The sequence below is a fragment of the Neopelma chrysocephalum genome, unplaced genomic scaffold, assembly GCF_003984885.1.
Source record: "Neopelma chrysocephalum unplaced genomic scaffold, ASM398488v2 Primary Assembly neopelma1_124, whole genome shotgun sequence".
NCBI lineage: Eukaryota > Metazoa > Chordata > Aves > Passeriformes > Pipridae > Neopelma > Neopelma chrysocephalum.
Window position 1 is genome coordinate 2906978 of NW_020897786.1, and position 15910 is coordinate 2922887.

At 38.9% G+C, this 15910-nt stretch overlaps 1 protein-coding gene across 2 annotated transcripts in view; it reads left to right on the plus strand.

Moving 5' to 3' along the window:
- The window catches only part of SCAPER (S-phase cyclin A associated protein in the ER), a 142855-nt gene that overhangs the window by 99315 nt on the left and 27630 nt on the right, over window positions 1-15910 (plus strand). For both annotated transcript variants that reach the window (XM_027698128.1, XM_027698129.1), the window contains exons 25-27: window positions 807-930; window positions 6874-7103; window positions 10726-10881. In XM_027698128.1, coding sequence (XP_027553929.1) covers window positions 807-930; window positions 6874-7103; window positions 10726-10881 — 510 coding nt within the window. The remainder of the gene's footprint in view (window positions 1-806; window positions 931-6873; window positions 7104-10725; window positions 10882-15910) is intronic.

Here is a 15910-nt window from a genome sequence, read left to right on the forward strand (position 1 = left end):
TGCAAAAGGATTCTCTCCGGTCAGATTAATCTTCTTTGTGAGTATATTCCATAGGGCTGGTCCCTGTTTCCCTGCAAGTCCTGTTTTGAGAACCCTTTAATTGGAGCAGATGGAAATCACTGCATGTGATGCAAAGAACAGTTGGACATGTGCTTATGATTCTGTGTTCTGACCATTGCAAACCTGGCAGCTCTTCCTCCAGCCAGAGGTGTAGGGCAGTCGATGCTGTTGTAGCCACAGTGACCCTCCCAGGCTCTGCTGTGTCAGTGGAATTGTTTGGGCAGGAGTTTCTCCTGCTGTTTTAGTGCTCAGGACAAGTTCTTCCATCATCCCCATTCCTTCCATTAGTGCCCAGCACTGCCGTGAGCTCCTCCCTGAAGCTGCTCCTGGGAATTGCTATGAGTGATTTAGACAGGGTTTTTGTCTTGCAGGTCGTGCCAGGAAAGGGACCTTATACCCCAGTTAATTGTGTGCTACAGCTGTAAGCCACAAAAAAATAATATTACATATCCAAATCATGAGATTGGCTGACATTCTGTGTAAGTTTTGGTACAGGTTTTGAGTACAGAAGAGTCCAGTGCCCATACAGTCCATGATTTCTGATAAGCAGGGCCTTGCTGTTTTGAAGTTATTAATTATATAATTGATTTCATTTAAGGTATTAGTTCTGTTTGGAATCCCAAGTTGGAAAAAATTAATGTGAATTGCTGATAGGTTGTTTTGTGATGTGCTGCCATTTGTTTGCTTTCAATTTACTGAAGAAAAAGACCTAAAATTCCAATTTTTCTTCCCTTCTGACTTTTTAGGTCACTGTGCAGTACAGTAAATGTTTACAACCTCACCTGCAGCAACTGCATAGAAAATTGCACCTATGTTCTCTTCAGTAATAAGGTCACTTTCCTGATGGACCTGTTGATACACCAGTTTACGGTAGGTAAAACAGCTTTTTTAATTTTGACATTTTTGTATGCTTCACAAACATTTTCAAGTATTTAGAGTAAGAATGCCAGGAGATAAATGAGAATAAAGCCTTGAAAGAATAAGATTTTTTTCTTGTATGTATTTGGTGGCTATATCTACTATACTCTATAGAAATGGATATATTTGCTTCTACTAATTAGATCTGCAAAAACATACATTCCAGGGACTCTACTGAGTGGATATTGTTCTATTTTTAACATTTTCTGAGGTTGTTTTCTTTAATTCCCTCTATAGGAATATTTAAAATCCAGAATATTGTGAGTTGTCCACGTGTATTTGATTTCTACTTGTTTCAGTGTCAGGAATCCAAGTCAGGTCAATTTGTTGCCATAGTGTGATTTGCTTAAGTGCTTAAATAGCAGGACACTTTAACGATGAAAGTTTTAATTTTCTGATGTTACATCTCATTTGAAATGTCATTAAATATTTTATTTGAAAACTCATTTTTAATTCATAGTGACCTGCTCATCATAAGATATTTAGTCTTGGTTTTCTGCTTATAAATTGTGTGTATGTATTTTCATGAGCCAAGCAGTTTGTTAATTGAAAAGTTATGTACATACTTTTAATAATTTAGGTGACGCTGTTGGAATCAACAGCCACAGGACTGTTGAGGAACACTTTAAAAAGATAGTCCAGGGGTCCTTGCCACAAAGAAAACCCAAATGCAACCTGTGCATTCTCCTCTAAGTAGCTGCCAGCTCATTGTTCCTCACCAAATCTTTCCAAGAGGATTCCAGGTATTAGGTTTCAGTTGTGCTTAGTGAAAGGTGTGTGTGTGTTGTGCTGGGCACTGCAGGGCTGGGGGTAATTACAGCCCAGGGGAAATCCCTCAGCACTTCACAAGTGACAGGATTCACTCTGCTGCCAAACCCCTGCCCTTCCCTCCGTGGAGCTGTGCAATGGCCTGCACTTTTCCTGAAGGAATACAGAGGGTATTTCTTAGGCAGAGTTGGCCACCTAGAGCTCAGAGATGCTACAGGAGGATAATTTACTTCAGTCTGTTGCCAAATACTACCCTCGAATTGCAGCAAAACTGTAATTAAAGCTTAATGTTTCCCATGATCCACAGTGGACTTTTCTTTCCTGTGCATAAAGTCTCTTATGTTCTCTTCGTGCAAAATTGGCCCTTAAACCAGGATATCTTCATAGTTCCAGGAGGTACCTATGTGAGTGCAAAACCCAAATACAGGGCTGCTTTTCTAACCCTGATTTTTCTCTCTTGAAAATATTATAAATCAGATCAAGTTTGAATTTTTCTTTTTTATGAAAAAGAAATGTACGAAAAGAGAGCAGTTCCAAATACCAAAATACTGAAATACGCTCCTTCAAAATACTTAACTGCTTCCAGTTTTCCTGGTTTGGTGAGCTGGATGATGCAGCCTTTGCCCATGTTGTGTGTATTTCCACTTACTGCTGGAAAATAAAGCCCGAGTAATACCAGTAATAAATGAAAATATATATTTGCAAGGTTTTAACAAACAGTTAAACAAGTATGCCAGTATTTACTTAATACAGAAACAGAAAGAATCTGGTTTTGAGAAACATTTTAATATAGTCTTAAATACATCCAGTATGAACCTCATTTCCAACCAGTTTAATGTGGGTTTAATTTTGGTTTTATTCATCAATCGAATGCAATGTCATCTTCACTACTTCAGAGCTGTACACTTTAAAGAATAAAATTTAAGACAGTCACTTTTCATTGGTGACAAAATGTTCATTTTTCCCTAAACAGTTATAACATTTTTCTCCTCAAAATATTGCTTGAAGGGTTATAAAAAAAAATAATTTCTCCAATGAAAGTACCAATGGGAAATTACAGAATAACAAATGGACTGTATTTGTCTTTTCTTTTTGTGACAGCCTGCCCAGGTTAGTAGTTTGAAGTGTCCTGTTTAGACCTTTCCTTATCTCCTACCTAAACAGACTGGTAGGAAACCTTCTGTAGACTTTACCTATCCTTTGACCTTTCTGAGCCTCCTTAGCTCAGGTAATGCCTAAGTCTGTTGAGGTCAGCACTGGTGTTTCCTGATTTCCATGATTAATGGATCAAACCTTCCCACCTACATTCATACAAGTCCTGTGCTCGAGGCGTAGCTTCATTTATTTACAGACTGCTGTCTCTGCTCCTCTTTGTCTCCTGTACCCAGAAGACAGTTGCAAAATAATGGGAACTTTTCTGATTTTATATTTGGGAAGATTTCACAGTGACAAAGCCAAGTAATTAATAGAGCTGTAAGCATTGTAATGCCAGTTTGTTAGTTTGGAGGTTTTATTTCCAGTCAAGTGACAGCTATCATGTACTTTCCATGAAGATATCTGAAAAGCCATATATATAAACCATACCTATGTGTATGACAGATCACTGTGATTATTTTTTGAGGCAATCTTTAAATGCAGAATATCTGGAAATTCTAAATAAAACATCATTAGTGACTGTAAAAGCATGTGCAACAGACATTGCAATTTAAGTGGCAATCAAACAAATGTAGAGATCAAAAGTGAGTTGCTTGTTAAGTTTTTTCTTCTCCAAAATACAGTGCTTAAATCTGGACTATATTGTAGGTAAATGACCTGTGGAATCTTACAGGGTTTAAGTTAATCTGGCTATCTAGTCATAGGGAAGTAATTTTTCTCCTCTGTTTCTTCACTGGAATTTGCTGCCATTTAATTGGGGTACTTCAGAATGACAGTATCCATCCCATTGCAGTTTATTTGTGGTCAGGTTTTTTAATCATCTGGACTGCATCAGAAAAAGGCAGAACCATGTTTGCACTGATGGTGACAAGAATTGTGAGATCCAAGGCACGTCTGTGCTTCTCTGCTGTTCTGGTCCATTTTGGAATTACATCTGTCTCCATGGGGTTCAGCTGTGTGGCACTGACAGTTCCCTTAGGCCCTAATAACAAGCCCATGTGTAGTAAATCCTGAAAACAGGGCTGGAGCAGAAGGAAGTTATGACCTGCTGAAGTGTTTGGGGGTGGGGAATTTAAAAAGTGGAACCTTCACCTGCACCATCCTAAGCCCATCCACTTCCTGGGCCATTTCCATTTCTTTAGATCACTAGGTACTACCTAGAAAATCTGACATCTTACTGATGCTGTTTTAAAAGTATACATTTTTCAGAGTGTTTTTGAGGCAAGCCCAATGACTACACATGCAAAAAGCACAAAATCACTGCTAACAGGAGAAGGGAACAAAATAAGTGACCAAATGAAGAGAAATTGGGTGCTTCAAGAGGTTTGAAGTCGGTCCATTTAGGTTTAGCAGCTCTGTATTTAAGATTCTTCATGGCTGGGAAGGGCTGTGCTTTTTCCAAGATAAAATCATCAGTGAGTTGCCAGTGGCAGAGCTCTGCGTCGCTAATTGGGGAATGTTTGGTGTTTTTCGTTAGCACAGAAAAACACTTTGATGTGCAGAGGTATTTTGGTGCCATGAGTCAGAAGGGAGGAACATTTTCAGCTATATTAAATGTGTGCCTAAGTGCTTTACTGGATTGGGGCCATATTGTGCAGCATCTTACAGGATTAAGCCCGAGATGCTGGGCAGAGCTGAAGAGCTTATGGCAGCTCTGCACAAGCCTGGGAATCCCTACACGAGGGGAATTCTCTGAGGAATAACCCTCACAGTTGTATGGAGACTGTGCCAGAGCTGAGAGTCTGGTCTCATCAGAGTGTTCTGATTCAAGTAAGCAGAGTCCTGGTTGAGCCTGACATAGTCAGTCATCATAACAGCTAAAATACTAACTGGGTACAAGTTACATTGAAATGTTGGATGTGTCAAATAATTGGACATTTTTCCTGATTTTCCTTTGTGATTTGAAAATGTTTTATACCAGTTACTCAACAAATCAGTTTAGGTGTGTAATCACATCTGTAGATTTGTGTCACTTAACCTACTAAACCTATTAAACCTCAGATTTATGGAATGTTTGAACATTTACTCGTCCAAGGCCCATTTTCAACACACAGTTTCTCTGAATATCATCAACTCCTTATGAAATCATCACAAAGAAACCAGAGCTTGAAAGCTGTCATGATTACACTATTAAATCTTAAGATTTCCTACCCCTTGCTTGATATAATAATCAACAAGCAAGCACCCCAATTAATTTTGCTTCTGGGAGCACACCAATTAATTTTGAACATAAATCTCAACACACTTTCACACCGTCCCATTAATTACTTCTTCAGTAAAAGAGCTGATCTTTTGTCACTTATTTGAGTTAGTATAAAAGGAAAATGTAAAAGGAATTAAGTTCAAACTTACCTATTTTCTGTAAAACAGTATTTCCTTCTATGTCTTCTCTGACATACACAGTATAAAAAACCCCACACTTGTTCTCACTTTATATTAACAAACACATACATTTTCTCCAAAAATTGAATGTGAAAAATGAGCTCTGCAATAAATGATTCTATTAAGTGTCAGATCTATTTATTTTACAAACTAGAAAGAAGAGTTTTATTTTTAAAGCGTGAATTTTATAGGTATGGGCTATATACTTGGAAAATAAAATTCTCATATGTACATTGAACTAGAAGACAAAAATAGACTTTATGTGCTTACAACACTGTTCATTACAGCAAATTGGAAGCCCCTGCTGCAAAATATTATTAAATCATTAAAGAAATACCGTATATAACTTTTTTACCTGGAGTGAAAAAGCAGTGAGTAGCGTTTGTTAGCAATTTTTAAAAGTTAGTGTCCCTAGTACAAAGTTGCCACATTTAAATTGATTTACATGTTGCAAAGCTTAATCCATCTGTTTCAGTGGGCAATTGGAATCATTAGGCTTGAATTATTGCAGTCAACAAAAGTTACTGCAGCAACGTGGGATTATTTTTCCTATTGAACTTGAATAAGCAGCTAAAGACTTCTCACTTGCTCTCTTGGCTTGGCACCAGAAACAGACCATTACAATGAGTTTTAAGTAGCAGCACAAGGCTCAGAGCTAATGAATAATAAAGAAATGTGCATGTTGTTCTTTGTCACCAAGTGTTACCAAATCCCTCCTGATACCTATACAGGGAGGACTGGTTTCCTCTGCCCTTGCTTGCATATACTGAGTATAAAATGATTTTAACCTGGAATGAAAGTAAGATTTCAGCCAGTATTGATCCCTGCTGACAGTGTGGGAAGCCTCTGGCTGTCAGTAGCTCCAGAGAGAGGTGTGGGTGTGTGGAACCAGCAGCACCAGGCACTGGAGATGTGCCAGGAGCCTCGAGTCCTCACTGCTGCATCTACACTGCCAGTGCTGTGCCTGTAACACTGCAGGACTTCCACACACACTTCACTTACTGTTTGATCAGAACAGGGCAGGTTAAATCATCTTGAACTGCAGAAATGAAAAAATTTAATTAATTTAAAAAAAATTATACTCTCCAGGATGATTTCCTTCCAGGTCTGTATCCTGCACATAGATCTGTCTTCAGATTTACGGGTTGTGCAGCTCAACTTCACTCTTTTAGGAGTGAGCTCTAGTTACTGATTTAGAGAAATGGGATTCCTCTCAGGTCTGCTCAGAGAGGAACTGGGTGTTGTGCTTCTGACATGATTGACAAGTGACTGACCTCTGAGGGACAAGTGCACTGGTCAGTGGGTGATGTTTTATGCATAAGAACACAATCATACTAATGACACACTCTGCTGCTCTAAGGCTTCCTTCAGTTTTCAGACACTTCTTTTGACTTGTTTTATTCTGTCCCAGCTTGGATTATCTGCATTGCCTTTTCTTGTACCTGAAATGCTTCAGTGTCCATCAGCACTGCTAGAATGTTACTTTATTATTACTTTTGGTGTACTCCTGTGCAAATTTCTAAATGTTTCTCTACAAACTTTGATTGTGTTTTTTGAATTCTAGTTGTCTTTTTTTTTCTCTTTACTTAGGTTAGTGTTCCAGATGACCATAATGCTACTGCAGGCAGAAGTGTAAATAAGCAGGTATTTGAAGGTTTAACAACAGGACTTCTGAGGGTAACTGCTGTGATTTTCAGATGTCTAATCTCCAGCTTCCCAGATGGAAACAACCACTCTACTGCACTGAAGATATTACAGGAAGTAAAAAGTAAATCCTCACAAGTGGAAGCCTTCAACAGCAGAGTCCAAGACCTAATCAGGTTTAAAAAAAGATAATGAAACTTCTATAAACATTCTTTACCACAGGGAAAGAAAATTGCATTGCTTTAAGGAAGGAACAAACTGCTTTAACTCTTAACTCAGTAAGAGTTTGTGTGTGTAGTCAAAAAGACTACTGAAATGCTATTTTCCCAATCAAAAGTGTTCTTCAAAAAATTGCAGGCACAGAAATACAGAAAACCAGGAATCTTCTAATTTTGGACTTGGTTTTTTGTGTCCTTTCCATCAGTTTCCTCTCCAATTACGTAGGAGTCAGTTCCCATATTTTCATTATTTTCTCTCAGTTCTCTGTGCCAGCCGTGTTTGCCCATTGCCCGTGTGGTCTTCATATCTACATGCATTCATATAAGCTTGTCATAAAATATATACCTCCTGTTATAAGGATCAGCCAGTCATTCCTATAATCTGATTTTAATAGCTGAACCTGAAGATATGAGTGTATATATATATATAATTAATACATATTTTGTATATATAAAACTGATATATATCCAACAGTATATTAGACTTGCAAAAAGTGTGTAGTTTCACTGGTAAATGACATAAGCAGTTATCAGTAAATTATTGTATAAATAGTTATCAATGTGTCTTCAGCCCTCTGAAGAAATGAAATTCTGGTTCTATGCTACTGAAAGCATGTCTCAGTGAGCATCATCACACTTCTCAAAGTCTGGAATGATGCTGATGGAGACAAAGAGGACAGCTGGAGGAGGAAAGCAAAACAAATAGTTGTCATAGATACCAGTGACCTCTGAAACGTTATTGTTCTCATGTAACATGCCTTCTCCCCAAACAGGTTTTGATAGAGTGTGAAATTTCAGGATGTTGTGCTCTGCCCACTTATGAATGGGAGGGTGGGAGGTCTGTGCTGAGCAGACACCTGACACTCAGTGGGCCAAGCACAGACATACCCCTGAGATAAGGAGAGACATGAGAATCCAACCAGGTCCCTCACCTGAGGCACTTTAGGGGATCTGGTTATAAATGGGGAATGAAAGGCATGATGACAAGGTAATAGTGCAATTAGAAAAAAAGGAGAGAGGGCATTTTAAACTATTCAAAAACAGACAAATTCTGTCATTAATGAGAATCTTTCACCTCCAGGTCATGGTATCGTATGTCATGGGGAGCTGATTAAGTGAGAGTTTGAGGAAGATGGGGGAAGAAAGAGGAACGTTGAAATTTTATTTTTTTTTGTCTCTTTGGGGCTGCTGGACCTGATGCATAAACACCAATTATCCACGTGCTGTCTGGGTATCAAAAGGGTAGCCAAATTATTTCAACTATGCCACTATGGGTAGAATGACTGGGAGATGGAGGCAATAGATTAGAGAGCTTTGACATTCCATTTGTCTGGATGCTCAATTCCTCAAGGAAGGGAGTGCTCCGTGCATCTTACTGTCTCCGGATGCCAGTGAGGAACAGTCCCAGCAGACTGAAAGCTCTCAGCCATTTCCTCTCTGCCAGAAGAGCAGCAGCTCTGTGCCCAGGTGTGGGGGTGAAGGGAGGGGGCCCATGGGCACGGTTTGCAGTGTCAGTCACGCTGCAGAGATGTTCTTAGGGAAGGGAATATTGGTGGGAATGGTTTTTGTGAGTCATCATCTATCAGTATTAGCTGTATTTTATTTAGTTCTTCCTCTCCCCTCCTGTTTCTTGGAGCTATTTCCAGCACTCAGCGTTTCTCTGTGACTGTGATGTATCTAACACCCAGCTCTGTTCCTGGAATTATTCTTCTAATGCAGGAGAATTTGCTTATCACCTGTCCAATCAGGTGGATTGCCGAGATCAAAATCTGCAAGAAACCTAATGCTGGTAGCCTTTCATGTTATTAAATAGAACAGACAAATTTACCTGCACAAGTGTGCAATTAATTACCTTTGTGCATCTTTTAAGTGTTTTTAACTGCTGTACTTCAGCAGCTTTAAAAATCTTTCATGCTTTAGTTAGACTTTTGTTTTATATCTAGTGTATTTATATTCTTAATTCCTTTCACTGCTTCCAAAAGCTATGTGTCAGCAGGGTGAACTTTGGCAGAAGGTCTGTCTTCTAGCCCTGAAGAGAAATCAGCCTTTGAGCAACTACACTGTCTGAAAAGCGAGAGGTTTTCTTCCATAATCTTAAACCCTCCTGTTTTTTCCAAATCAGACTGTAAGACATGTTGTGAGGGAACAGGTATTTTTAATAAATACTTGTACAGCATCTGTGAGAAGCATTATGTGATCAGAAATCTTTATTTACTAGGATCAATATTATTTAATAATGTTCCCTACTTAGTCAAGTCAGGGTCGTCTAGTTATGGAAACATAGGACCAATACTGTTCCCTTCTCAAGAAGCCATTGTTCTGAGGCCATCTCTACCAAATGGACTTGAGGAGCAAGCAGGCAGAGCAGCTGGTAGGACAGAGCACTATTAGTAACAGGTTCAGCATAGACAATCAGTGTAAAAAGAGTGAATCATTTGATGGTGTCTGAAGGCAATCACTTCCCCGTGTCTTAGGTCAGGTGGAGGCACAGGATAAAACAGCAGTGCTTCTGATCTTGACAAAAGGTTTCTCCCACTTGATAAGAGTGGAGGAAAATACAAAGAATATTGGAGGTGAAAGAAAAGGAGGTGGTTGCAGTGGGACCTTTGTGTCCATAAAGAGAGTTGATCTCACCTAAGTCAGCCGAGTATGGTGGTTGAGATGGACTGAAGTCTGAGCAGCTGGATGTTTAACAAAGTGACATGGAAAAAATGTATCTGTGTGCACAGTTTAAATGGAGTTACAATGATCAAAGTATGAGAGAACCTGGTGTGGACAGAGAGATCTTGGTACAAGGGGAAAGAGCAAATTTTTTGGCATAGGTTTCCAATCTGTTGGAATTCAAAAAAGAAACTTCAACAGTAGTGATCTAATTATCAGCAATGGTGATTTGATCTACCCTGGTAATAAAAACCAAAGATGAGACTTCAGTTAAAAAAAAGAAAAGAAGTCACTAGCATAATTTTCTCAGCATAGAGTTTAGTTGAGCTCCTGAGGAGGTTTTTTGATCCTGATCCTTCTATACTGATGGTAGGAGGTTGTTACCTACATATTCTATTAGTCCCTGAGCTGTTACATATATATTTAAGAGGGAAAAAACCCAACAACTGGGCAGTAGTTACTATGATATACGTATTGCAATAAAATGCTATCTGGGCAACATCACTGTCTTCTTGAATTAGTGTGTTCTACAAAGTTTATCTCTTCATGCTAAAAAGAAATTGTGCTGTTGCAGAGCTATCAAGATTATTATAAATCATTTAACTATGGCAAAATTCCATTGTCTTTCTAGCAGTATGGTAAAATAAACATTTACACTCATCTTTGTTGTACAGTATAATACAAATTATCCTACAACAGACATACCTCTTAACAAAAACTACCGATAGTCACACAGAGCCAGATTTGAAGTTCTTGTAATTGGAATTGGTTTATTGAACCCTTTCAGAAGAGTATTGAAGTAATCACAACCTGCATTTCATGTGGTTTGACAGTAGAGAAGCAAAAATGTCTTCTTTTGCGAAGTTACCAAAACTGGTATGCGACTGGTTTTTTAATACAGTTTTTCCTCTCTTTCTAGTTACGTGGTGAACATAGGATTGGTAGACAAGCTGTGTTGCTGTTTCCTCTCTGTTCAAGGCCCTGTTGATGAGAATCCCAAAATAGCAAGTTTTCTCCAGAATGCCACGGCCGTGTTGCACGGGATGTGCCAGCTGTGTTTCGCTGTCAATGGAAGGTGAGTGCTCTGGCTCTGTCAGCAATAACGTCCTGGTCAGCAGCAGTCTGGGGAAGGGAGTGTCCTGATGGGGCTGTCAGACAGAACTGTTCTGCTGTGGGACTACAGAGAAATAACTGGGAAAGAACCAAAGCAGGAGAGTCACTCTGCTCACCCGCTCACCGGTGAATTGGAATTAGTTGCCCGCGCCGTGGTTTGAGTCTTGTAAGTCATTGATCAGAATTAGAAACTTTATCTCCTTTGCTCATCATTAGACAGGGGTTTATCACTGATAGTTTTAAGTGTCCAATCCTAAGGACTTCAAGAGGTATTTTATTATCAGCAAAAATCAGCTCTTAATTGATTTGTCTCTAGAGCAACCTATTCACTCTTGTTCTTTAAAATACCACTGTCAGTAAGGGAATTCTATTTTCTATAAAGAAAAGTATTACTAGATTTGTCAGGGAATTTTCTAATGCAAAATGTTGGTTGTTGTAACCTAACCAGGGTTGTAGGGAGTGTGCATGAGGTATGTGCCTCCCACCAAGTCTGGACTTCTATGATCTACAGTGTAAGACAGCCTGGCACTCACATGAGTCAAAATTACAGAGCTTTGGCCTGCACCTACTAGAACCTACCACTGTCACTTTTACACATTTCAGAAAAAATCAAGGCTAACAGAACTTTACAATGCATTCCTGAAGGGTAAAACGATGCTAGGGTTGAAAAACTAAAGTTAATAAAACATAAAAGAAGAAACAAAGCTGTAGGTAAGAGTTGTTGCTGGTAACCCAAGGACACAGGCACATGGAAAAAGGACTGCAAGAAATATGACCCCAAAGAGACCATCCCAACTTACTGAAATTTCCCTTTCTGAAAGCTGCCAACTTGGCATTTTACATTCCAGGAGAGCGCTGCCAGAAGTCAAATGCTCACTAAATAAAATAATAAAAAAAAAAAATCACTCTTCAGTTAGTGGAATAATAGTTCTGGCTGCAAGAGTGAGTAATACAGCATTTGCAATTTCTGGAGCAGGAACACATTTCACCCAAACATTAGAGATCTCTGCACCCCAAAATAGTACAGCACTGCTCGAGTACTTCCTTCAAGAACATCTGTTCTTTGTAGCAGCAGAATAATTTTGGAGAGTTGAGTGTTTTTCTTCCCAGTTACACCAAGAAGTATCCAATCTTACTACCTGTGTATAACAGCTGATTGTTCTCCGTTTCCAGGTCGGGTTGTTCATTTGAGCATGAAAAGAAATGAGAGGAATGAAGTTGGAGATTTCAAAACTGTTGTCTTTCAGATCAAAAGCTTTGGTGTAACTGATTAGAAGGGCAGTTTAAATCAAATGTCTTTCATCACCTGAGCCCACTCTCATTTAAGCAGTGAATGCAGAGTGTAATTCTGTCGCTTTACAGAAGTCCTCAGTATTCAGGGTGATTTAAATGGAAAAAGGTATTGCCAAACACAGATTAAGGTGGCAGAAACAGAGCTCAAATTTATTGAATTCTTACATATGTCATGCTACAGTAATACATCATGTGTGATACCTGATCTGCAGTACAAAAGGCAGCCCCTCTGTGAGAAATACAGCTCCTCTTTCATTCCTGGTAAATGGTGGTAGGAGGCAATGCAGCATTTCTCCTTCTCCAGCTCAGTTGATACCTCCTTGAGCACCAAACCAACCTGCAGTATTACAGTAGGTCACAGTGACCAACCCCTCTGGTCATCAAATGTCTGAAGTTATTACTGGGAGGAGAAAGCCCAGTAGGTATTACCAGTGCTCTGACACTGTAGAATGAGAAGAAGTTTTGGCAGAATAATGGCAGGCTTTCACCATTGTTGCAAGAGCAACTTTGCATTGCTCTTTTGGTATATCCTCCTATATGTGATGGTTCCTGGTGGGAAACTTCTCAATGCTCCTCAGCAGTAATGGTGGGGGTCACACAAAATTAATTTATTTTTTCTGATAGAACATTTTCAGGCTGTTATTTGTCATATAAAAGGTTGTCATTCCATATGAAATGCATTAGAGTGCTTTTACAGAGTGCTGTCTGTACTTGGGCAGATCTCAGCAGGAAGCACCACTGAGTGGCAGAGTGGGAAGCTGACACAGGACAGTTACTGTTGGGTGGGGGACCAGGACAACCTCAGGGCTTAAACCAGCCCAGTGCAACAATGAAATCCTTTATGAGCTGGAAATGGCTGTGGGATCCTGCTCCTTTGCTTTCAGACCCCACCAGGTTGTTAGAAACTTTACTGCAACTGTAATCTGTGATATCCCCAGAGGGCCAGGAGTTAAACACTCAAACTCTAGTTTTAAACAATTAAAAGATCCTGTCCTGTGAGTACAAAGTAGGTTGGGCTGTTTCTGGAGCTCTGATGTAGGAAGAGCTGTCAATCCAGACTTTCCTGTCTTCCTCCCAAGAACATTTCATACAACTCCCAAATTTACCTGAATATTTCTAAACCAATTGATACCCAGTGTTTATTTGGGCAGTTCCTTCAAGGAAAACAATTCTACAGGCAGGGAAGAGATCTCAGTCAAGTACCTCCCTGCACCTACCTCTACATCAGGCAAGGTGTCACAACAATAATGATTATTAGAGAATAGCCTCAATTGTTTCATATATATATATATATATTAAGTATTAAATGAGGTCTATGGTTGATATAATGTAGATGATAAAATTTTAAGACATGAGCGAAGAGACTTTTATTACTGTGGTAGACTTGTGGGGAAAAAACCCATCCAAAATCATGGAGTTAGATACAATAAAGAAAGTCTTACTAATGTAGAAACATAAATTGGAGGATTCTCAATTTTAAAATCATAAAATGTTATTGAAATAAGGGAATCCATTCTGCACGTCTGTTATAAACATATCCTAGTATAAGAGAAGGAATTTCTTTTCATTAATGATCAAGATATTTAGAAAAGATTTAACTTTGATATTGATCTTACGTCTCAAATGATAATTTTTGATACTGGCTAATAAATGCTTGATTGATTTTTGTAATTGAAGGTTTGCTGTGGATGTAAAAGCACAGTTTTCAAACAGTGAAATACATATAAGAGATCGTTTGTTGAAAACCTCAAGAACTTGTAACCCCATATGAATCCCTTTTTGTAATTTCTGTGCCCTCTTCTGTTGCACAGTGAGAGTCATTGAGGGTGACTTGAGAACTCCAACTGGAAATCCCATATTTCTGAAGCTGCATTGCATCCATTGGTATCAGTGGAAGTGAGAGCTCCTTTCTCCCTGATGAGTTAAAAAAAAAGTTGTATGAGAGCTGAAAACAGGGTGTTGTCCCTTATTGTATGTAGTGAGAAATCATGAAATGCAGCATGTCTGAGTACTGAGCTCTCTCTGCTGAGCAGGAGATGAACCTGACATTTGATACTTAGGCTTGAAAATTGTGTCCATAATAGTGCTTAACTGTTGTTTGCTCACCCCTAAGAGTAACAGTAGCCAGAATTGACAACAGAGACATTTTTATTAACCTGAAATAAAGCAAAATATTAAATAGACAATATACAGAATAACAGTGGTTTATATGGCCATATAAATCTCTTGCAATTTGTGTCCAATTCCAGATGTCCAGTAGCAATGTTCAGGATGATAGCCCTGTTTTCCAGAGTGTATTAATGTAAATATGAGAGATACAAAGCCTATTTTGGGCCCTTGAGTCCTGAATACACATATGGAATGTGCTTGGCTTGTACCCACAGGACAGAAAACAATGAGCAGGCATGGAATGCAAGGAGCATTAATAAAGGTATGGCCCTGCTACCCCAGCTCAGCTTTCCCTAAAATCAGGAGTGAAGACTTAAGTAAAAATCTATATGGCAATTCCTTCATCAGCATAGCAAGGATTTTGCTTATGTTCCTGTCTCTTCCTGTCTTTCCCAATGTTCATCAAGTCTAGATGCCTTTTCCCCTGTAATTCTCTGGAAGTAAGATTCCTGTCCTGGAAATTTAGTTGTTACTCTATGGAGGACTGTAGTCAATGCCTTATTTCACTTTTGCCCATTAGTATGAGTGAATAAATTCATACTGACCACAGAGTTAATGCAAAGAGCAGGAGGAAATTATCAGCAGTAGTGTAAGGATAATCACTAAGGCAGAACGTTCTCCCTAAGAGCAGGACAGTGGAGAGCAATAACACAGTTACAAGGAGGAAAGTGAGTTGTGCATAAGGAGAATATTGCAAATAATAGTCCCTCAAATTATGTAGCTTCTTGGGACATCAGCTGTTTAAAAATGTTACTGTTTTCTTGATGTAAGAAATGTCTGCAAGCTCCCTTGTTAATCCAGGAAAACAGAATGTCAGAGCAGTGCAGTAACTAAATTGTTACTGTTCTACGTTATCTCAAACCAGTGTGGAATACATATAAACCTGTGTCAACAGCTAACTCAGTTGTGGATTACAAGATGCAGTGGCAGAAAGCTTCAGATTCAGGGTTTGATCCTGGGAAACCATGACTGTCATTTCACAGATACACAAGGAAGGAGGCTGGTCTGGTTTCAGTTTTATTACAGTAATTAAGATAATGTCTGTTTTGGCTGCTGGATGGCGAATCAGGTGCAAGTCTGTCTGAACCTTGGTTGTGCTTCTCACCACTTCCAAGGCACAGCAGCTCCAGCAAGTACTAAAGTACCTAAAACTTGTTCCTGAAATTACTAAAAGGTTTCACATCATCGCTTTTACACAGCAGTGCAATCCCTGCCTTGACAGTGTGAATTGTAACAGGGTCTGACAGGTGCTAAATGCTTCTTTATTCTTTTTTTATTATTATTTTACCTCTTTATTTTGACATCTCTTTCTAAATACAATAATTTAAAAGCAAAAAGTACTGATGATACTTTTTAAATCCTAACAATAAAAAACCCCAACAGATTATATTCTAAGCCTGTTGAAAACTCATGTTGCCATTTTGCTCCATGTTTTTAATCAGAAGTATATATTTCAAATATACAAACATTACAATGTATACCCTTGGAGAAGCTTGTCTGCTTGTTAGCTCAGTCAGTTTTTAAAACAA